The 22,261-nt window shown below is 32.6% G+C and overlaps 2 protein-coding genes across 4 annotated transcripts; both read right to left on the bottom strand.

Moving 5' to 3' along the window:
• Positions 1-1,626: 1,626 nt before the first annotated feature.
• Positions 1,627-6,472, bottom strand: LOC115724955 (calmodulin-binding protein 60 E). Of its 3 annotated transcripts, XM_030654338.2 has the most exons (7): positions 5,569-6,471; positions 4,956-5,031; positions 4,677-4,735; positions 3,938-4,431; positions 3,599-3,759; positions 3,282-3,485; positions 1,627-2,722 (listed from the first exon to the last, which is right to left on the bottom strand). In XM_030654338.2, exons 1-7 carry the CDS (start codon positions 5,688-5,690, stop codon positions 1,979-1,981), a joined length of 1,860 nt encoding a protein of 619 aa, XP_030510198.1. In that variant the 5' UTR covers positions 5,691-6,471; the 3' UTR covers positions 1,627-1,978. The 3 variants fall into 3 exon arrangements, with proteins under 3 accessions (XP_030510198.1, XP_060972996.1, XP_060972997.1); XM_061117013.1 differs by lacking the exon at positions 4,956-5,031 and having other exon boundaries at positions 5,565-6,472; XM_061117014.1 differs by lacking the exon at positions 4,956-5,031 and having other exon boundaries at positions 5,569-5,708.
• A 785-nt stretch (positions 6,473-7,257) lies between these two features.
• Positions 7,258-9,440, bottom strand: LOC115725730 (uncharacterized). Its single transcript, XM_030655324.2, has 3 exons — positions 8,965-9,440; positions 7,924-7,947; positions 7,258-7,806 (listed from the first exon to the last, which is right to left on the bottom strand). Exons 1-3 carry the CDS (start codon positions 9,155-9,157, stop codon positions 7,505-7,507), a joined length of 519 nt encoding a protein of 172 aa, XP_030511184.1. The 5' UTR covers positions 9,158-9,440; the 3' UTR covers positions 7,258-7,504.
• Positions 9,441-22,261: the final 12,821 nt, after the last annotated feature.

Genomic DNA, 22,261 nt, shown 5'->3' with positions numbered 1-22,261 from the left:
TTCTTGTGGTGTTTTAAACTTCAATGGGATAGATGGACACATGTTCACTAAGTAGCAAGCTGTCTTAACAGCTTCTCCCCAAAAGGTTCTGAACCAACACCCTTTAGCATACACCTTACTCTTTCAATAAAAGTTCTATTCATCCTTTCAGCAAGACCATTTTGCATAGTTTAAAATTTAATGGCATACCAAATCATGACAATCGACTTAAGGAAGGTATTCCAGTAATGCTCCTTAGAAATCAAACAGAAGGCTTATGCAATGGCACAAGATCGATTGTTAGACATCTTGGGAAATGGTCCATTAGAGCTGACATTATTTCTGGAACAAATATCGGTGAAAACATCACAATCCTAAGAATTATCATGTCTCCCAACGAATCAAAATGGCCATTCATGCTTAATAGACGACAACTTCCTTTAGCACCACGTTTTGCTATGACAATAAATAAAAGCCAAGGACAATCTCTTAAACATGTTGGATTATATCTCCCTAAGCAAGTATTTACTCATGGTCAATTATATGTTGTTGTCTCTCGAGTCACTACAAGAGAATAATTAATCATACTAAACGATGATGATGAGATGGAAGATAGAACCTTCATAAAAAATATTGTTTACAAAGAAGTATTTCAAAATATTATTTAAATTATATTTTATCATAATATTCTTTCATAAAATTAGTAATAATAACTAAAATTGAAATATATCCTTGCATTAGTTTTCTTACTTTTTTTTTTCTTTATTTATAGTCTAAGATACATAAATAAATATGTTTTTTTTTTTTTAATTTTAAATATATCACGTATATTTTATTCCATTCTAAAAAAATTCATGTATATGTAGTAATAATAATAATTGGTAAACAAGAAAATGTTAAGTAATAGAAAATATATAATTAATAAGCTATTATTTTATTTTATATACCTTCAATATGTATAAATTTAATTTAAAGTGTTAATTCTTTCTAAATAGTTAATTTATATTTTATAATATATACTTTAGATTATGCACTAAGAGACTATATATGTTTTATATGTTATTTATCATTAATTTTGTTTTTTGTGTATGTATAAAATTAACAGGATGTATATATGTTGGGAGGCCATGACCACTCTTGTCATGGTTGTGGCTCCGCCCCTAGACAGGCACGATACAATAATAAATTTTGTCACTCTTAAATTAAAAAATATATTATTAGTAAACGAGTACATATATATATTTATAAATATTGTAAAGTAAATGGGTATTTCTATTTATAAAAAAACTTAAATATTTATAAATTAAATTATGTTTCAATTAATTATTATAATAATTGAGCTAGACTTGGTTACGTTAACTAGTATAACATAAATTTAATTTACTCTACAATAAATAACATATTTTTTATTACTCTACTGCCAAATCGTTTGTATTAATTTAAAGTTTTTCAACTTTTTATTTATTTATTTAAGACCTTTTATTTCAATAAAAATGAATAATTTTAATAACTTTTCAAGTTAATTTGTACTAAATATATTGAAGCACAATTAATATTAGAGCACTTAATATTACTCATATATATTTTTTTTTGCCAAATATATATCCAATGTATATTGGTCCATCTTACCATCAAAAATTGCTAAACTAAAAGAATACTTCTGAATATTATTATTCTTTTAAAGAAACAAATAACAAAAATTTCTGAACTTGAATGGGAGAAGAAAGGAGTGGAAACTGGAAACTGCTTACAAGCACTGAAAGGAAAAAAGAAAAGAAACAAATAAAGGAATTTGGAAACTGTTATTTGTTTTGTGTTATCAAGTAAATGTACAAGTAAACAACATTTCACAGCTGATTCTTGGTTGAGTTGTAGATATTGAAGATATAGGAGAGTATGCTTCAACCCCAATGAACTACTTTTCAAGCACCATTCTTTTTGTTTTTCCTTGTGTTTTGATAGTGAGCATCAATGAGATCAGTAGCAATGAGTTTTCAAGTCAGTCAAGCTCAGTCAACTGTGCTCTTCTCTCTGCAGCTCTTCTCCTTACAAATATTCCCCACCTTAAAGCAGCTTTGAGCTTAAGCCACCCAACAACAGCTTTACCAGAACTCTTTTCGCGCTCCTGCCCAAATGGCTGATCCATCTGAGGATTATATTGTACTCCATAACTGTAGCAACTCTGATCAGCATGACCAAAAACTCCAGTCCCCATTCCAACTCCAATATTAAATGTCTTCAGAAGTCTCTGCATATCATCACCCTCCAGCATCTCCGAACTCCTGAGCCGGATTTCCTCAGCCACTATGTCCTCCAATCCCTGCCCATCCCTTGGCCGCAACCAGTCTCCTGGGAAATACGAACACCCAACTGCGGCACTAGTACTACCCGACATGTAATCCATGTTGCTGGGCAATACTGTTTGATGGTTGTTGTTGTTGTTGTTGTTTAATGCCATGAGTGCAGTTTGATCAGACCTTGCAAAGTGAAATTCGATCGGCTGAGGATTTGATGGTTGATTGTTTTCGGGTTGGAACTGGTGGCTGCATTCAGGGACTAACTGTTGCCTGTTCTGAGTGGTTTCACTAAGGTGAGCTGAGGCATAGTTGTGGCTAGCCACAGGTGGTAGTGCTGCTACCTTACCTTTTCTGGTGTTGGTTTGTGAGTTTAGGACCTTTCCATCATATTCTATAACTTCATGCCAATTTTCATAAGCACTCTTCACTAGAGAATCCACTGAAACCTGCAATACGGAATCTAACTAGATAAGAGACCTTGTAAAGATAAGTATACTTACTCCAATGACATAAAAGAGATCATTCATCTTATATTCCTCCATCTCAATGTGTCATTCATTTCTATTTATGATTCTTGGCCATTTAATATAAAAGCTTCTTATCTATGTAGATTCTGAATATAAATATTCCTAACAGGCAACAATAATATCAAAAACATATGATGTGTCGTATTATTATTGGTGCAATTTAATATTAAGTAAAAATGGCCTCTTTTTTGAGGTCATTTTGCACTTTGGCCTAATTTAGATAACACGGCTGTTATATTTTCCAGTTGGTCGAAAAATTTCAACAGGGTGGTCGAAAGTAAGTTTAGACAGCTGGTTGAATTTTTAGGGTGAGGTCTTTTTGTAAAGAATTACCAAAACTTAGCCAAAAGTGCAAAATGACTTAAAAAAAAAAGATGTCATTTTGCATGAACTGTAAACAAGGTAAATAAAATTAATTATTTGCTAAAGAAATGAAGGTAAAAAGTAGAAAGCAATTTGGAGAGTTTTAAGATCAAACCTTCTGGTTGTTGTTAAGAGATTCAAGAGGGAGAAACTGCCCATCAGAAACAAGGCCCCTGAGCTCATAAATATGATTGAAAACAACTCCAGTGCATTGAGTTTTGTCAGTGTAGTAAACATAGAGTTTCCCACCTAGGACACATGTCTTGGCATGCTCCACAGTATTTTCCCACATTCTGTTGGACATTCCACTTCCAAGGATCTGGATTGTGAATGATAATGGTAAAGAAAATGCACCCAAGAAAGATATCAGAACTATTTAAGGTAGTTTAATATGTCCCAAAAAAAAGGCGATTAGGAAACTAAGATCCTTACACTTCTTAATCTCTGAGTATCCTTAACTAAAAGACGAAGGAAGTCTTCGACAGTTACAATATCAGCACCGATCAGTTTCCTATGCAGAGCGCCATCCTTCGCTATTCTATCCAATCTCCAAACTTCATCATGGAGAACTGGTGGATAATGTTTCTTGTACACTGCAAATCATTGTAGAAACAGACTTATTAAACACAAGCTCTTAGAGGGTGTTACTCAAGAAAGAGTAAGGAGAACTTGGATTGTATTAAAAAATACAAGAGGAAAAAAAACATAAAAGAATGAATGAGTTGCATCATTTGCCAATTTCAGTGGGATTAAGTTATCAAGATGACTTACATTCTCCTCTATGATCTTTGACAGCAAAAGGGTCGGTTTTAGCTTCACGAATTCGAGTGCCCTCACAATATCCTGGGGAAACCTTAACACCAAGCCTGAATTTCCTGCTCCTTATCCAACTAGAATTGTCAGTGAAAGTAAGGTCTCCAATGGTACCTACACCTTCCTTGAGGGTCACATGTACATCTCCTGTAAGAAGTGGTCTTTTCCCTTCACGTTCCTTTACCTGATAGTTTTCAAAGTGCTCCACTGTCCAATCATCATTAGCCTCCTCACTAAAATCGCCTTCAAGCACGACAATATTCAGCTTTGCACCAGATTCTGGCCCTGTTTGCACAACACTGCCTGTGGTCATGTCCATCAGCACAACATGGATTGCTGCTCCTTGCTCGCCACCAACCTTTGCTCCCGTGAATATATGAGGTGGCATCCTTGTTTTGAACTGAAGTTGCAGAGCTCTTCCTTGTGGAGCAAGTATTCTCGGCGGAGGTGACCTGTAACAATTGAATTCAAAAGAGTTCATTTCACAAATATCTCAATGCTCATCACTACAAATATATCAATACCATCCCAGTTTCCAATCATATCCTATCATTACCTCAGTAAAGTAAAATCATCTTTACATCAAAATAATACAAAACTTCATCAACAGACTCAACTAACTAAACTTCCATCACACTACTGAATAGAGCAACATTGAACCAAATAGGCTTGTCTGTGGAAGTTAAGAGGAATTTACCTTCCAGCCAATTTAGCAGGACCCAACTTTGTCAAAGCGCGCTCGATCTCTTCACTGACCTATTTTTCAAGAACATTGCAGAAGAAGCATAAGAGTTAAAAAGACTTAATAAACTTACTAACAACAACTTCATAGAAAACTGAAAATTGAACATTATGACTTCATTAAGGGAAAGCAGAAGTATAATTTATTATAATGCTGCTCATCAAAATATTATAGAAAGCAACTGAATAAAAATATGATGAGACTTGAGCAAGCTACAACTACAATGTGACTCACAATTCTGCGGAGTAGAGGCTCCAAAGATGAGCATAGTCTTTGCAGGCTATCCACCTTCAAAGCTTCCACAATTACACTGCATATGAAATAAATAACTGTATAAACAATAAGGTGGACTCCAAAATTGACACTATCCCATCCCCTTATATTGTAAAAATGGAACTGAAAAAACCACTTTAAAGTGAAACTAATGAAGCCCCAGATACAATCAACAGATATGAATTAGGTTAGTCCTTAATTAGACAATTAGTAGATAACTATGTTCTATTGGTTAAATCTTGTTCCCCTTTTAGATTGGCAGACTAGTAGAACTTGTGAGGTATAAATATATACACAAATCCAAACACAGTGCCATTACACTTACACTACTGCCATATAAAAACTCACTAATTTTAGTAAAATAACATAATATCTAGAAAAAAAAAACTGAGACTTGTGAAGTTCCAATAATTTTTAAAATCAATAGTAGAACCAAAGCTTGGTGTAAATGTTCAAATAATTGGTCAAAACTAAAAAGTTGATAAAACAAAAAACAAAAAATAAAAAATTCAAAGAGTACCCTTTAATGGAAAACGAATAAATCCAATGAAATTAATGAAACTAAGAGACAAACCTGGCGAGAGCAGGCAACCTGCGTTTTTTGGAGTCAGGTAACTGGTCATCTTCTGGGTCATCCTCATCAATACCCTCTTCGTAAGCTCTCTTCTCAACCCTTGTGGTCCTCGAACTATCCATTTTGAGAAACCTTTTAACTAAATCCCAAATCAAGAAAAACCAATCCAAGGAAAGGAATGTTCTAAAAATCCCACAAATAAACTCTCTTAGAAGCTTCAAAGAAGAACACCACACCACAAGAAAAAGAAGAAAATAAATAAAGTAGTAGTTTTTATGAAACTTAGTCACAAAGACTGTGAACCCAAAAGACAAAAGTGTGTTTTTAAGGAAAATTTGGATCTGGGTGGTGTTGTAATGAAGATCTGTTTAAGGAGTTTTGGATAGATCTAAAGTTGATTTATTTAATACATATTTTGACGTAGGACAATATGAATAATATATATTTATATATATTATTATCAATGTGGGAAGTGACATAATAATATCATATTGTATATATTATAGTATAGTGTATATAATTCAACGTCACAGCTGGGTTTGGTGTGTCATGCTCGTGCAAGAGTGCATGAACGTCCAAACCTTATTATTTACAACCGCGTTTGGTGCTGTTCTCTTCTCTCTTTTTACTCTTATTTATTTTTTATTTTTTATTTTTTATTTTATAAAATATATAAATGAGTGTGTTTTTATTCATTCTGTTTTTTGGGTTTTTGAGAAACGCGTTACTGAAATATTTGGTGTTTGTTCTTTTTTGTGGTTTTGGGTTAGGGAAGAAAACTTTGAGGAAGTGGTCAACGCTTGCAATGAGTATAACATCAACACAATATCAAAGTCTATCTAAGACAATTTCAGCGTTGTTGAAATTAAGGTTTGAACTTTATTTTGGAAGCTGATGTTCACACTAGTAGCTAGGGCTTTTCAATTCAATAAGGCTAGAGTTATTTTATTGAGTAAAAATTTAGTATATATTTAAAGAAAACTCTTGAACAGTCCGTGCTTATTTGACTTTTCCTTTTCATTTACAAACAATGATGACATTAGTGTTATTTTTGTAAATTTCTCATAATTAAATTATATATATTAGCTACAATAGTATTATTTGTAGTTTTAAGTGTCAAACATGGCCTCTTATCTTAGAACTTCATGTTGCTTAGTGAAAGAGAAATCAGTTGTAGAGAACAGAAAAAACACTTCTTTTAATAGTTGGAAGATCAGATTATTTTGTACATAATTTCCTACGTTATTTTACTTTTTGAGTTGAATTCAATTTTAATTTCAAATTCTTTTTGTTCAATGCGGTACTCAAGTAGAATCCTAGAAACAAGAGACAAATATCTTTACAAACAAACAACCGACAAATGCCAAATAAAAGGAAGTAAAATAAACCCACATTTTGGAATGATTCACTTGATGCATATTGCAGTGCAAACCCCACCAAGAACAAATGACCAATTGATTGGATTGTACAGCACATTTTTGACTAATCAAGTACAAGGTCTCTCAAGCAAAAATGGTTAGTACGAAGAAATGCAGACAGTAGCACATGATGATATAATGTCAACTATAATAACTATATAGAACACACTTCAGAAAACTTAAACCAGTGCAAAAAAAAGTGTTTTCACAACGTTGGAAGATAATCACAAGCACATGAAGTACTTGTTGTAGTAAGTAGTGCACTAAAACATAATCACAATCATATCTTTATAGTAAATATAGATCCATAACATTCCTTTTACAGAGTAAAAATCCGACCATACATGCTATTTGTGAACAATTCAACTAAATTTGTGGGACAAGAGAGAGAGAGAGAGAGAGAGAAGGAAATTGAAGCTTAGCTTAGCAAGGTAAGAAGAATCCAAGCAATTGGCTTGGCTGCAAGTGCATGTATAAAATATTGAACTGAAAAATTTGTAGTGAAATTTGAAGGAAACTTATTCTCCTTCCCAACCCATTTGGCGAGCACGCCGTTCCCATGTTGAAGTTACCTTTCTCTCCTTGGTGAGCAATGCTTCGGAACGCTCTCTGGCCCCCTCGCAAGTTTCAGTTGCAGTATTGCATTTTTCTGCTTCCTTTTGGTATTGAGAAGCTATCCTTTTTGCTTCAGCAAATGTGACGTTCATGTGCCGGTTGTGTTCCTCGGCAACAGCCTCTTGCAGTTTCAACTCCTCAGTCAGAAGGTCCACAAATTGCTTCTCCATTTCCTGCTTTAGTTCCGGGTCATTACTTCCGCAATCTGCACAAGCATAATGAGTATGAAACTTGAGTTAACAAATGAAAGCTCAGGAGCTTTACACTAAGAAATATTCAACTAGTTTTTCAAATCCACAAGGAATCATAACAAGTACTCTACCTGAGATTGAGAGATTAGCTAAACCTGCAAAACAACCAAGGTGACATTAGTCAGTAGAGTACTAAGAAATCTCTTAATACAAAATGAACGCACTGCTAACTAAAATAATTTCAAATGACCAATCACAGAAAGTCAATGAAAAGGATAACTAATCCAAATGTTCTAGCACATAATTTAGGAGCCAATATATACTATACAATTATTTTTTTCACTACAAGCCAACCAGGAATTTCTTGTGCAGTTAAAGAAGATGTTGAACATATATGAGTACATATGCATAATTGAGGGGTTAGAGAAACTTGATAAAAAAAATTCTAGGATAGCTTGAAAAGAAGATAAATCTTGAAGTTGTAAGATCCAATGGAAGTACATGAATGCATGTATGCCAGTGGAATCTTGAAGGAGTAAAATCCAATTAAAATCTTGGTCTAAACGAGGAATAATAACTTTACAACTGAGTTCATATGGGTAAACAAGTTCACAAGCCTCAAGGATTCATACACTTATAAGGGAAAGCAAACAAGATCCAACTACAAGTTAAAAGGTCATTTCATATCAAACAAAGCATGAACATTTTGTTATCCATGCACACAAAAAAAAAAAGTAAGAGAACTTTCAAAACAAGGGACCCTAAAACCAGAGTGGAATTCCTCATACATGAGCTAAATTCATCTTGAATTTATGTCAATTGGGTTTTGTATATCCAAAAATTCAGAATCAACAATACCCAGAGAAAGATAAAATGTCTCAATCAGGAAAAGGGTATCCTTAATTTCACTTCATTTAACTCTTAACAAGATAAAATAGAATGATTCAGCGAAACCCCAAGTAGGTTTTTGTTTTCTTTTATATAAACATCCGTACATAAACAAAAAAACTCTGAATCCAACTGATCAAAACCTCAAATCGATGAAATGGGCACCATTCATTCTGATTCAAAAGCACATAAAAGTACAAAAACCAATGCGATCTAAAGCAATCAAGACAAAAGAATTGAAGAAAAAGCTGAATAAAAACAAAACAAAACAAAAACAAAATTACCAGGAGCAATCTTGAGAAGCGACAATGGAGGAGGGCAGTCACAGACGCAAGGAGCACAAGAGGCTTTTTGATCCTCAACGCTTATACCCTTCTTGAACCTCCAATACAGAGCCGGACCACACACGGCAAGAGCCGAAACCACAGCAAAAACCACTAGACAACACCTCAAGCAGGTCCCAGATCGCCTCGACATCTCTCTCTCTCTCTCTCTTTCACTCTCTATATGGAGTGAACGAGTGAGTATATTATAGTGAGATCCAGGAAAATGGAGTAATGGGTTGAAATGAATCTACCAGTAGTGGGTGGGTTTGGGTGTAAATATTATTTTCTAGTATGAAAGTGTAAGAAGAAGAAGAAGAAGGAGAGGGAGGAGAAGTAAGAAAGTGGTGTAACAATAATCCAAAAAAGGGTCACATTCGACAAAATTAACTCTTCCAATGGGGTACCAATGCCACTAATGCCACATGTGACATTTATTTATATTTATATTATAACTTACCACTTATTTATTCAACTATAGTGTTCTAAATTAGTGATACATTTCTTTACGAGTGAGAAAAAGACCCTACATCATTGATAGAAGTGTTCATAAAATATATAATTTAATTCAATTTACACAATTTCATCTAATTTAATTTATAAAGTATGATATTTGTACTTTTGTAAATTAGATTAAATTAAAAAATTTAACTCTAAGATATAGAGAGAGATATGATATTCTAAAATTTATTCAAATAACTCTCTTTAATTCTCTCATTTTTTTTATGTAACATCAAAACAAGAAACGAACTCGGCCTCCATAGTAGAAGTAGTAGTCAAAGTTTGTTTGTTACTTCTCCAAGACACAGCTCTACCAACAAACATAAACACGTAACCATAAGCAAAATCTCAATTTGAGTAGCCAACTACTTTTAGATTGTAAGTCTGTTTGAACATTAGTTTGTAATCCTTAGTACCTTGAAGATACCTCATTACCTTCTTTGCAGCTTTCCAATAGTCTATCCCCGAGTTACTCTGAAATCTTCCTAAAACTCTGACAAAATAAGCAATGTCGAGTCTTGTGCACACTTGAGCATACATTAAGCTTCCGACAGCAGAAGCATAAGGAATGTTCTTCATTTCTTATCTTTCAAAATCATTCTTTGGATACTAGCTCAAATTCAATTTATCATCCTTCACAATGGGAGCAATGCTCGGTGAATAATCTTTCATCCGAAATCTTTCTAAAACTCTGTTGATGTAGGCTTCTTGAGATAAACCTAAGATACATCAGTATCTATCTCTATGAATCTTAATGCCTATGACATAGGATGTTTCACCCATGTCTTTCATCTCAAAGTTCTTTGAAAGAAATTGTTTCACTTCACGTAGCAACCCTTTATCATTGGATGCAAGAAGAATATCGTCCACATATATAAAACAAGAAAACAAATCTTACTCCCACTTGCCTTCAGGTATATGCATTGATCCATGACATTCTCTTCACATCTAAAGGAAGAGATGACATCATGAAATTTTAAATACCATTGGCGAGATGCTTGTTTTAATCCATAGATGGACTTCTTGAACTTGCATACCAAATCCTGACCTTCACCAAAAGAGAATCTTTCTGGTTGTTTTATGTATACCTCCTTCTCTAGGTCACCATTCAGAAAAGTAGTTTTTACATCCATTTGCTCAAACTCTAAATCAAAATGAGCAACTAATGTCAAGATGACTCTGAGGGAATCTTTCTTTGATACAGGAGAAAAGGTTTATGTATAGTCAATTCCTTCTTATTGAGTCGCTTTGTATCTCTCAATGTTGCCTAATGAGTCTTTTTAGTTTTATAGACCCATTTACAACCAATGGCTCTCGCTGTTGGAAATTATTTTACCAGGATCTTAGATCTACTCACAAGTATGTTGATTAACACCCTAAATATGAACTTTCTAAAACGATGAAATAAACACATATAAAGTTTAGGAAACCTTACATTGGGTGCAGCGGAATATAATGACTCCTTCCGTTCAGATATCTAGCCCTTGATTCCTTTCTGTAGCAGAGCATTATCAATATCTGAACCTGGATCTCTTTCTCTGGATCTTTGATGCTGAAACTCCTTCTTGCTGAAAGTCTTTCTTCACGATCTTCCTCACTATGGTTGAGGTATCACTTGCTGTGTGTGGGCACTACTCATACACTAAGAATTTCGAAATTGAAGAGGGAAGGAGAAAGAGAAGGGTCGACCAAAGATAGGGAGAGAGAGAGGCTCAGTTTTTTCTGAATCAGAAGTGTGAAATTTAAGTGTAAATTTCCTGAAGCCTTCACTATCTATTTATAGCATTCCACTAGGGTTAGGTTTGAATTATTTGGCATTAAAATAATGAAAATATCAGTTTAAATTTCCTACAAAAGTGGCCGTCCCTATACAAGTGGATTTGGGCCTCACTTTTTGCAATTTTGCAGTTTTATCTTTTCTACATCTGATTTTCTCAAAAACGCCAATTTTCAAATTCAACCATTTAAATGCCAATTCTAACTATTTAATAACTATAAATAATTATTAAATAATATTGTCATTTATCATATTTATTAATTGAACCATACAAAGTATCATAATTAACAAATATGCCCCTAAAACTCTTTCTTTACAATTTCGCCTTTACTTAGTGAAAAATTCACAAATAGACATAGTCTAATTTGAGAATTATAATTGATTAATCAAAACTAATTATATGAGTCTTACAAGCAATATTATCTCAACTAGTGCGGGGACCATGGGTCTATATAACCGAGCTTCCAATAAGTAGATCAAGAATTTATTACTAAAATTCACTAACTTATTAATTCTTCGTTGAACCCACACATAGAACTTAGAATTGCACTCTCAGTATATAGAATGCTCTATATGTTCCACCATATAGACACATCATTAGTTATCCATTGTTATAATCCTAATTTGATTAATGATCCTCCATATGAATGATCTACACTGTAAAGGGATTAGATTACCGTTACACCCTACAATGTATTTAATTCCTTAAAACACTTAACCCCGTATAAATAATATTTCAGCTTATGTGAAATGAGTACTCCACCATTTATGTTCGTTTGGTCAAGCTCGAAGGAGATCATCCTTTGCTTACTATTCGCCAGATAGAAGCTATAGATTCCATGTTTATGATAGCGCTCCCACTCAATTGCACTACCGTGTTCCCAAAATGTACGTATCACCCTGACCTAAAAGTAGGCTTAACTAACAAATCAAAGAACACGAATAGCCTGCGAGATTGAGCCTAATCATAACAGGATTAAGATCATTTGATCTAGGATCAACTAGGCGATATTGACTTGAATAGATATTACGGTAAGTTTAATAAATCTAAGTCAAAGTTCAATATCGGTCCCTTCCGATGCATACTCCATGCATCCAACCTGAGCTTTACTTTAACCAATGCTCTGGAAAGAACATAGCACTTCTCCAAATGCAAGTAAACTCTGTTGTAGATTATCATATCAGTAAAACCCTGTGTCTGATAAATCTAGGAAACTTTATTCACATAGTCATGTTTACTTTCCAATGTGTTGACAGCACAATAAACAAGATCAAGTATGTGAAAAGGGTTTCAGACGAATTCATACATTATGTACATATAATCATGAAATAAGTCATGTGAACCATGCAACATTAAATGTTATTTCTGATCTATATTAATAAGTAAATCTGATTATATTGAAATAAGTTTTATTTAGGGCATAAAACCCAACACTCGCCCCATTAGGCAACTTTATAAGTTCCCAAACTTTGTTGCACTTCATAGAATTCATTTCATCATCCATGGCATTGTACCATAATTTTGATTCTCTACTGTTCATAGCTTGTAAAAATGTTCCTGGATCATTTCCAATTTCAATATTAGATTCTAATAAATACACAACATAGTCTTTGTAAATCTTTGGTTTGACAAGTCTAGTAGATCTTCTTATAAGACTTCACCAACAGACTCTTGGGGAGCAGCAGCTGGTTCAGCAAGTTCAGCAGGTTGTTCAACAGTTGTAGGCAACTCTTGAACATCTTGATCTACTAGATTATCATTACCAACTTGTGGATCTTCAACGATTGGTAATGGTTGTTCAACATCTGTTTGAACTACAGGGGTGTTGACCATTATCAATCTTGCTCTTGAGGTGGAAGGTTTTGAAGGATCATTCTCGGGACCTAAGTCCTTTGTTTGATCACTCCCACTGATCAAGGTATTTTCAAGAAATTTTGCATTCCTTGATTCCACAATTCTTGTGCTATGAGATGGACAATAAAACTTGTAACCTTTAGACTTTTCAGCGTACCCTATAAAGAATTCGCTTTTGGTCATTGGGTCCAATTCATTCTCTTATGGATTATATATTCTAACTTCATATGGACATCCCAAAATGCGTACATGTCTATTAATGTTCAGTTTCTCCTTTCTGCAACATCATTTTGCTCGGGTGTACCAAGCAAGGTATAATGGGCAACAATCTCATTTTCTTCAAGAAACTTCGTAAATGGACCAGGTGCTTGTCCATCTACTGTGTATCTACCATAATACTCACATCCTTTATCTAATCTCACTATCTTAATTTACTTGTTGCATTATTTCTCTACTTTAGCTTTAAATATCTTAAAGACATCTAATGCTTCACTTTTATTATGAAGTAAGTAGATATACATGTAGCGTGAGTAATCATCTATGAATGAGTTGAAGTATTTTTGACCATGTGAGTCCATGTCTGGACTACATATATCAGTATGCACTACTACAAAATGGGTCTTTAGCTTTCCTTTTTTTTAACCTATTTTATGAAAATGGAAGCTAAAGGGTGTAAAAATACCCGCTTATTGAAAATTGACCTTTAGAGGCAGTTTTTTTTTTTTATAGAAATCATAGGTATAGAATTGTATTATACCATTTAGAGTAGGTTGGAAAATAAAAGACTTTGAGCTATATGAAATAACCCTATGGCGTCGGTGTTGGGTTTTATGCCCTAAATAAAACTCTATTTCAATGTAATCCAGATTATTCAATATCAATAAAGTAACAGAAGTATTTTCATTCATTTGTGTATGTTTTGGTTCACTTAATCAATTGTTTGTCTGTTTGATTTATAAATTCATCCAAACCCCTTTCACATACTTGATCATGTTTATTGTGTTGTCAGCACAGTGGAAAGTAAACATGACTATGTGAATAAAGGATTCCTAGATTTATCATTTCACTGGGTTTTACTAATATGACAATGTACAACAGAGTTTACTTGCATTTGGAGAAATGCTATGTTCTTTCCAGAACATTAGTTAAAGTAAAGCTCAGGTTGGATGCATGGAGTATGCATTGAAATGGACTGATATTGAACTTTGAAATGGATTTATAAAACTTACCGTAATATCTATTCAATTCAATATCACTAAGTTGATCCTAGATCACATGACGAAATCCTGATATGGTTAGGCTCAATCTCAAGAGTGTTATTCGTGTTCTTTGATTTGTTAGTTAAGCCTACTTTTGGGTCAGGGTGATACGTACATTTTGGGAACACGGTAGTGCGATTGAGTGGGAGCGCTAACATAAATATGGAATCTATAGCTTCTATCTGGCGAATAGTAAGCAAAGGGTGATTTCCTTCGAGCTTAACCAAACGAGATAAATGATGGAGTACTCATTTCACTTAGCTGAAATATCATTTATACAGGGTTAAGTGTTTTAAGGATAAAATACATTGTAGGGTGTTACGGTAATTAAGTCCCTTTACAGTGTAGATCATCCATATAGAGGATCATTGATCACATTAGGATTATAACAATGGATAACTAATGATGTGTCTATATGGTGGAACATATAGAGCATTCTATATACTGAGACTGCAATTCTAAGTTCTATGCGTGGATTCAACGAAGAATTAATAAGTCAGTGAATTTAAGTAGTAAATTCTAGATCTGCTTATTGGAAGCTCGGATATATAGACCCATGGTCCCCCCACTAGTTGAGATAATATTACTTGTAAGACTCATTTAATTGATTTTAATTAATCAATTATAATTCTCAAGTTAGACTGTGTCTATTTGAGAATTTATCACTTATTAAGGGCAAAACAGTAAATAGAGATTTTGAAGGGCATATTTATTAATTAGGAAACTTTAATTAGTTTTATTATTAATAAATAAATGACAATATATTATTTGATAATTAATTTTAATTATTAAATAATTAGATTTGACATTTATGTGATTGAACAAAGGAATTGGCAGTTTTTGACAAAACAGGAAACTATCAATGTAGGAAAAGGAAAGTTGGAAAAGTGGCAAGCCTTGTTTCCACAATGCCTAGGCCGGCCACTATGCTTCCCTTTTCACATTGATTTTTTAATTTTTAAATGTCAATTAATTCAACCATAGCCCTAGGTGGTCTTCTATAAATAGAAGGTAAAGGCTTCAGTTTTGAACACACATTATTCTGACAGAATTTTCTCACTCAAAACTCTCTGAGCCGCCACCCTCTCTCTCTCTCTCTACCTTCTCTGTTTCGAAATCTATAAGTGATAGAGTAGTGCCCACACACATCAAGTAATACCTCAATCATAGTGAGGAAGGCTGTGTAGAATTCAGAAACAACAAAGAAGGACTATCGGGCTCAGATCTTGATTATACTGTGCGACAGAAAGGAATCAAGGGTTAGAGATCTGAGTGGGAGGAGACATATATTCCGCTGCACCCATTGTAAGATTTCTGATACTTTTATGTGTTTAATTTTCTATCGTTTTAGAAGTTCATATTTAGGTTGTTAAATCAACATACTTGTGAGTAGATCTAAGTTCCTTGTAAAATAACTTCCAACAGTCGGTTCCTATATAAGAACCGACAGCATAGGGTACACGATTATTTGACACGTGTACCCCATGCAGTCGGTTCTTACATAAGAACCGACACCATAGGGTCGTCCAAGATAACCTATCTATATAACATCGTCTTCTTCCTCACGACCCAGCAGAACCCAGCGAACCCAGAAACCAGAACTCCAAACCCTCGCCAACCACCACCTCTGCCACCCCCTTTCTCCTCCATTTCTCAACCATTTGAGCCCATTTTTTTTTTAAATCCTCTATTTTCGATATTTAGTCCCATACACCCAAAAAAAAAAATTCATTTTTTACTCTCTTTAAGTGTCATCCGAACCCAATAGAAAATTGTGGGTTTAACATCCGACCACCATTATTTGTTGAGAAAACATTGAATCTCAACATCTTTTAAGGTATAAATATAGTTTCAATTCATTTTCATAATGTACATTGTTTTATTTTTGGTTTTTGTAAATTATTTTTTGGGTTATTTTCATATTAGTAATATTGTTGTGTTGTATGTGCATAGTGCCTGGATTTTTTGCGGAATTGTTCGTCGGATTGCGGTTGTAAGGTAAAAATTTAAACCTTAATATATAGTATATATATGTTTTTTTGTATTTTATTGAATATGTGTGTATATATTGTGTGTATATTTTTTATGTAAATACAATTTGTAATTGTATTGTATATATTCTAAGTAATATATATATTTATTGTGAATAAGAATGACATTTGAGGGATTTAATTAGTTTAGAAATAAAAATTTTAAAATTGAATGAGTGTGGGATATAATTGATTGTATATATATGTATGTATAATTTAGTAACTAAGTAACTTGTTACTATTTTTTATAACTAGTAAGTAATGGAATAATTAATTTTGCAATTTCGTTGTATTTTTTTATATTGTAGGTTCGGCATAATTTTGTGTTGATCGTATTTAAGCTTGCATATATAGGTATATACTTTAACTAACTTTTTCTTTTTATATAATTAATTATCAGTGCATGTTAGTTGAGTTTGAATATCTTAAATATTCATCGGTAGTGAAGTAGGTTCTGTGAATACATGTACTGTAGTCGGATGGGTGAATAAATTTTGTATTTTTTATGTTATTTTGTTTGTTTTGTATTGTCATATTTGTTTTGTTTGTTATTTAAGGCACTTTTAAAATTTTTGGAAACGTCCAATTACAGCCGTTATGCTGCCGAAATTTTGGTAGAATTAGGATAATCTTACTAAAAAAAATATTAATATTTGCATAACACAAATAACTAGTTAATTACAACATAGTTATAAGAAGTTAGGTGACACAACACAAATAATTATATACACATTTATATAAACTTTTCAATTCTACCAACATTCCAATCAACTAAACGCTATCCTAATTAGTTAATTACAACTTTTATAACTTAAACAACTTAATAACATGAACCAAACTAAAACAAGAATTTGAGTAATTTATAAATTAATATGAATTAATTGTGAGAAACCTAGTTAGTTACATTGTGTAATTAGTAACTAGCTACAATTAATTACTAAATACTGAATTTTTTTGGATATGATTTTTGTTATTGATAAATCATGGATGCGTGAGGAGAGAGACACACTGCGATTTCAAGTAGGGTTCGATGCATTTTTAGAGTTTGCCTTAAAGAATTCTAAAAATCACGATCGTATTCATTGTCTGTGTGTAGATTGTTGTAATGTATCTAAAGAGAATTATCCATTTAGACTCTATACGTGGCCGCTTAATTCCCAAAGAAATTACTCAAATGTTGGGAAGGTAATAAATTAAGGACTTTTTATGTAACAGATTTTAATTAACTAATGAATTGAAATGCTAATATAATTTTTCAAACAGTGCATTCAAATATATAAGGGACACACATGAGTTTCTTAGCCCGTGGCAAGGAATTTTACTAGCAAATTGTCCAAGACAACCTAAAAACCAAGAATGTGGTTTTTATATTTTGAAATGCATGACTGACATCGTCGCACCCCAACCGTTACATACAAGATCAAAAAGTTGTAAGTTTTAATTATTGATTATAGTATTTATTATAATAACAAATATATAATATACATATATAAATTAATATAAATTTTTACTTTTTTCAAACAGTTTGGGGATAAGCGGCAATACGATCTAAAAACTGAATTGTTGTCAATACAGCGACAGTGGATAGAACGGTTGATGACGGTGATTAACGTTGACGATTGAGGCTGAAAGACCCAAGAATTTTTTTTTCCCTATGTTATTTTTTAAGGTTAACTTGTAGTTAGATTTATTAACTTTTTAATACTTGGACTAATTTTACAATGTTTGTGTAATATTTAATTACTTTTATGAAATGAAATTGTGTATTTTAACCAGTTTTAAAATTAATTTAAATAACATTTAATTTACCTTTTAAAAAATAAATATGTAATTTAAATTTAAATTAAATAAAATAATATATAAATTAATAAATATATAATTTAAATAAATTAAATAAAATAAAAAAACTAAAATTCACATATATACCCCTATTGCGTCGGTTCCAAGCTAATAACCGACGCCAAAGGGATATATATGGTGTCGGTTGTTTATAACCCTACAGCGTCGCCTTGATCAGCGTCAGTAGTAAATTTTGCCAAAACCAGCGCTGAAAGTAGGGGTGAAAATCGGTCGGTTATGGTCGGTTTTTAAAATTTTATAACCGACAGGTCGGTTACGATTTTTATTTTACGAAAACCGTAACCGACCGTTTAGAAATTATAACCGTATAAAACCGACCGTACGGTTTTTGGCGGTTTTCGGTTTGGCGGTTTTAGGCAGTTTTTGGCGGTTTTTGGCGGTTTTGACGGTTTTTTGGTTAAACTATTTTTTTATTTCAAGAATCGAAACCGACCGCCGTGTCAAAAAAACCGAAACCGAAACCGACCGCCAAATTCGGTGATGACGTGGAACCGAAAATTCGATTACGGTCTGGTCGGTTTGATGGTCGGTTTCGGTTTTTCAGTTTTTATGAACACCCCTAGCTGAAAGGGCTAAAAAACCGCCTCTAAAGGGGTATTTTTAGTAGTGATGTATGATTTCTAATATTTCAGAACTCCTATGGACACCAGTTTTGACAGACTTGGAGGTTTGCTTTCCCTTAATACAATCCACACAAGTATCAAAGTTAGTAAAATCTAAGGTATTGAGTATCCCATCTTTTACCAACCTTTTAATTCTATAAATGGAGATATGTCCCAATCTCGGGTACCATAATGTACAGGAATCCTCTTTCATAACACATATTTTAGTGTCAGCGTGAACATGCATAACATTATTAGTGGTATTATTTTGTAAATTAATGCAGTAAAGACCATCAGACAAAATACCATTTCCAACACATTCAAATTTATTATATAAATTAAAATATTTGTCTAAAAATATAAAGAAAAAACCAAATGGTATAAGTCTTGAAACTGAAATCAAGTTTCTAGAAAAACTTGGTACATAAAAAGTTTTTTCTAACTTTAAAATAAAACCACTACTTAAAACTAAATTGCATGTTCCAATACCTTCCACTCGTGAGCCCATCTTGTTTCCAGATAAGATACTTTTCTCACTTGTCACTGACTTCCTTAGGCTTTGAATATCCTGCAAGGAATTTGTTATGTGAATTGTTGAATTGGAATCAATTCACCATGTGTTAAGATTAACATTAGCCATATTAGATTCATAATATACTAAGGAATTTGGATTACCTTTGTCGTCCATCCATTTCTTGAACTGGTTGCACTCCTTTTTCGCATGTCCCTTTTGTTTACAAAAGAAACATTTGATGGAATCTTTCTTTATGGCAGCTTTGGGAGCCATGGGCTTTAACCCTTTGTTCTTCTTGAATGGTTTGTGTTTTTTAGGTTGAGTGGCCAGGTGAGCACTCTCTCCTTGCTCCTGTAGGAGCCTAGCTAACTCTTGAGCACACGTGGTCATCAATTCATTGATGCTCCATTTTTGTTTAGGTGTGTTGTAGGAAATTTTGAAAGTCCCATATTGTGGAGGAAGGTTGTGAAGAATGTAATGAACCAGGAAGGTATCAGGAATGATAACATCGAACTTCTTTAAATGAGTAGTGATGTCCCTCATTTTAGAAATATGTTCTCGAACTCCTTTAACACCAGTGAATTTTATGGATGAGAACTCTTGGATGAGGTTGTTGAATAAAGATTTATCGGAAGTGTCAAACTGCTCATCCATCACTTTGATAAAAATCTTTAACCTTTTCAGGTGGCTCCACCGATCCACTCATCCCCAAAAGAATTCAGGACATGATGAACATGATGCAGACGATTGAATTGCATATATAAATGATATGTAATGCAGAATAAATTGTAAACATATCAAAACTGGATATGCAATGAAAGAATTGAAATACCTCTAGCCATTAATTTATGATAATTAATTAAATTCAAATTTCTAAATATGTAATTAATGACAGGTTTTTTAAAATTTATTAATTTAGACAATAAATTACATAAATTTGGTGAATATAATTAAATGCACAATTATAAAAATTAACGCAATTATTACATGCCTAAATAAATCATGTAACAAATTACCAAATTAAAATAAATTTCCACTTTAAATTTATACATGCAGTAAACATTTGATGGAATCTTTCTTTATGGCAGCCTTGGGAGATATGGGCTTTTTCCCTTTGTTCTTCTTGATTTTTTTTTTCGTTTTTTTATTTTTTGGTGTTTATTTCAAATTTTTAGAATATTTCTAATTATGGAATAAAATAAATAATTGATTTTGAGATATATAAATATTTTATATTTATTGAATCTGTACAAAATTAATTACGTAATATTCTATATATGGTCAAATTTTAATATTCATTATCTGATTTGATTTCTTGAATTAATTGTCAAAATATTCTGACAATTAATGTGGCGCAGATACTAACGAAGTATCTCACATATGAATATAAGGTCTCTGTCCCCGAGCTCTTCACTCATTCTGTGCAAACAGTAAAATTCCATCTACTAAGTAGGGTTGTGTTGTAAATAATTTTTTTTAATAGTTTATAGCTTCTTCAAATTGCAATTATTGAGTTGGTCCGTCAAAACATCTCTAACTTAACCAATGGAGTCCATGTGCATCACTAGTACATATATGGACATTACCCTAACTTTAAACAACTTGTGGTTCCATTTAAAAAAAAAAAACTTGTCTTTTTTATTTTTTTTTCTTTTCTTTTTTTTCAAAAAAAAAATATTGTTAAAAATGGTCGCGATTTTTTTTTTTAGTTAAATTTTGTTAATTTTTTTTTTTTAAATAATTTCTAATATAGCTCTAATGTAATATTAATCTACCACAATTTAAGTGTTCTAACAAAAAATACATGCATGATACATAGTTAGTCTAATAAGGGAATTTATATATATACATATTTTTAAACTATTTCTAATGGAAGATGTAAAAGTTAATCTATATTTTCATATTTTGTACAAATAATAGTTTTGTATCAATTTTTACTATTATGCTTCAATACATAATTATAAATCTTGATGTAAAATTTAATATCTCATTTAATGCTCATCTAATAATTTATTAAAAATATAAATAATAATAATTATACAAAAGTAAATATAAAATTTAGAGAAATGTTAAAGGTTACTAGTGGTGTCTAGCACCCTCCTACATGTCAATATCGCTATTGGTCCAACTAAGTATCGGGTCCCATATAATTTAATATAATACATTTTAGGAAGTATCGCTAACCAATCGCAACGCGACATGTCGAGAAGGTGTTAGACACCACTGGTGCCTCATAGCAATGCTCTAAAATTTAATAATAATTATGAAATTCATTTAATGCAAATGAGCATGCTAACTAAATTTTAATAATAAAATATTAAAAATAGCATAATGGTAAATATAAAATTATTAATAACTAACCACTAGAAAGCTTAGTTATACTTTGTGAGTGTAAACCATTATTTTAGGTCTTATGACTTAACTTAGTGTGTCGCCTTAAGGGTCAATGTCACAATAAAATATATCACTTTCTCTTATCTTAGTCAAGAGATCAACTTTAAGCAACAATATAGGCACATACCTTCCTTAGGGATAGGGGTATTTGCGGTGCGGGTGGTGCGGTTTTTGACTATTTTTTTTTAACCAACCCGCACATGCAGTTTTTTTAATTTCCAAAACCACACCCGCACCGCGAAACTAAAAAACTGTAAAAACTGCACTGCAAAAAATAGTGCGGTGCCGTGCAGTTTTTGCAGTTTCTACGGTTTGGACTATCACTAAATAATTAAACTATTACAAATGCGACAAAGCTTGAGCAACACTTGTCAAAAATACCATACGACTTGAAAATAAATATGATAAAGATAAGTTTCAACGATATAATAATTAGTGGGGTTTGGGTTGGACATTCACATATATT

The sequence above is a fragment of the Cannabis sativa genome, chromosome 6, assembly GCF_029168945.1.
Source record: "Cannabis sativa cultivar Pink pepper isolate KNU-18-1 chromosome 6, ASM2916894v1, whole genome shotgun sequence".
NCBI classification, from domain to species: domain Eukaryota; kingdom Viridiplantae; phylum Streptophyta; class Magnoliopsida; order Rosales; family Cannabaceae; genus Cannabis; species Cannabis sativa.
This window is presented reverse-complemented; position numbering and strand designations above follow the sequence as displayed.

What these genes read in the sequence shown, in the direction of transcription:
- LOC115724955 (XM_030654338.2), bottom strand. Translation starts at nt 5,690, where the DNA reads ATGGATAGTTCGAGGACCACAAGGGTTGAGAAGAGAGCTTACGAAGAG. An exon ending in AGCCTCTACTCCGCAGAATT is followed by an intron (nt 4,736 to 4,955) that starts GTGAGTCACATT and finishes CTTGAAAAATAG; the next exon opens with GTCAGTGAAGAGATCGAGCG. An exon ending in CCTGCTAAATTGGCTGGAAG is followed by an intron (nt 4,432 to 4,676) that starts GTAAATTCCTCT and finishes CAATTGTTACAG; the next exon opens with GTCACCTCCGCCGAGAATAC.
- LOC115725730 (XM_030655324.2), bottom strand. Translation starts at nt 9,157, where the DNA reads ATGTCGAGGCGATCTGGGACCTGCTTGAGGTGTTGTCTAGTGGTTTTT. An exon ending in GCTTCTCAAGATTGCTCCTG is followed by an intron (nt 7,948 to 8,964) that starts GTAATTTTGTTT and finishes GTTGTTTTGCAG; the next exon opens with GTTTAGCTAATCTCTCAATC. An exon ending in AGCTAATCTCTCAATCTCAG is followed by an intron (nt 7,807 to 7,923) that starts GTAGAGTACTTG and finishes ATGCTTGTGCAG; the next exon opens with ATTGCGGAAGTAATGACCCG.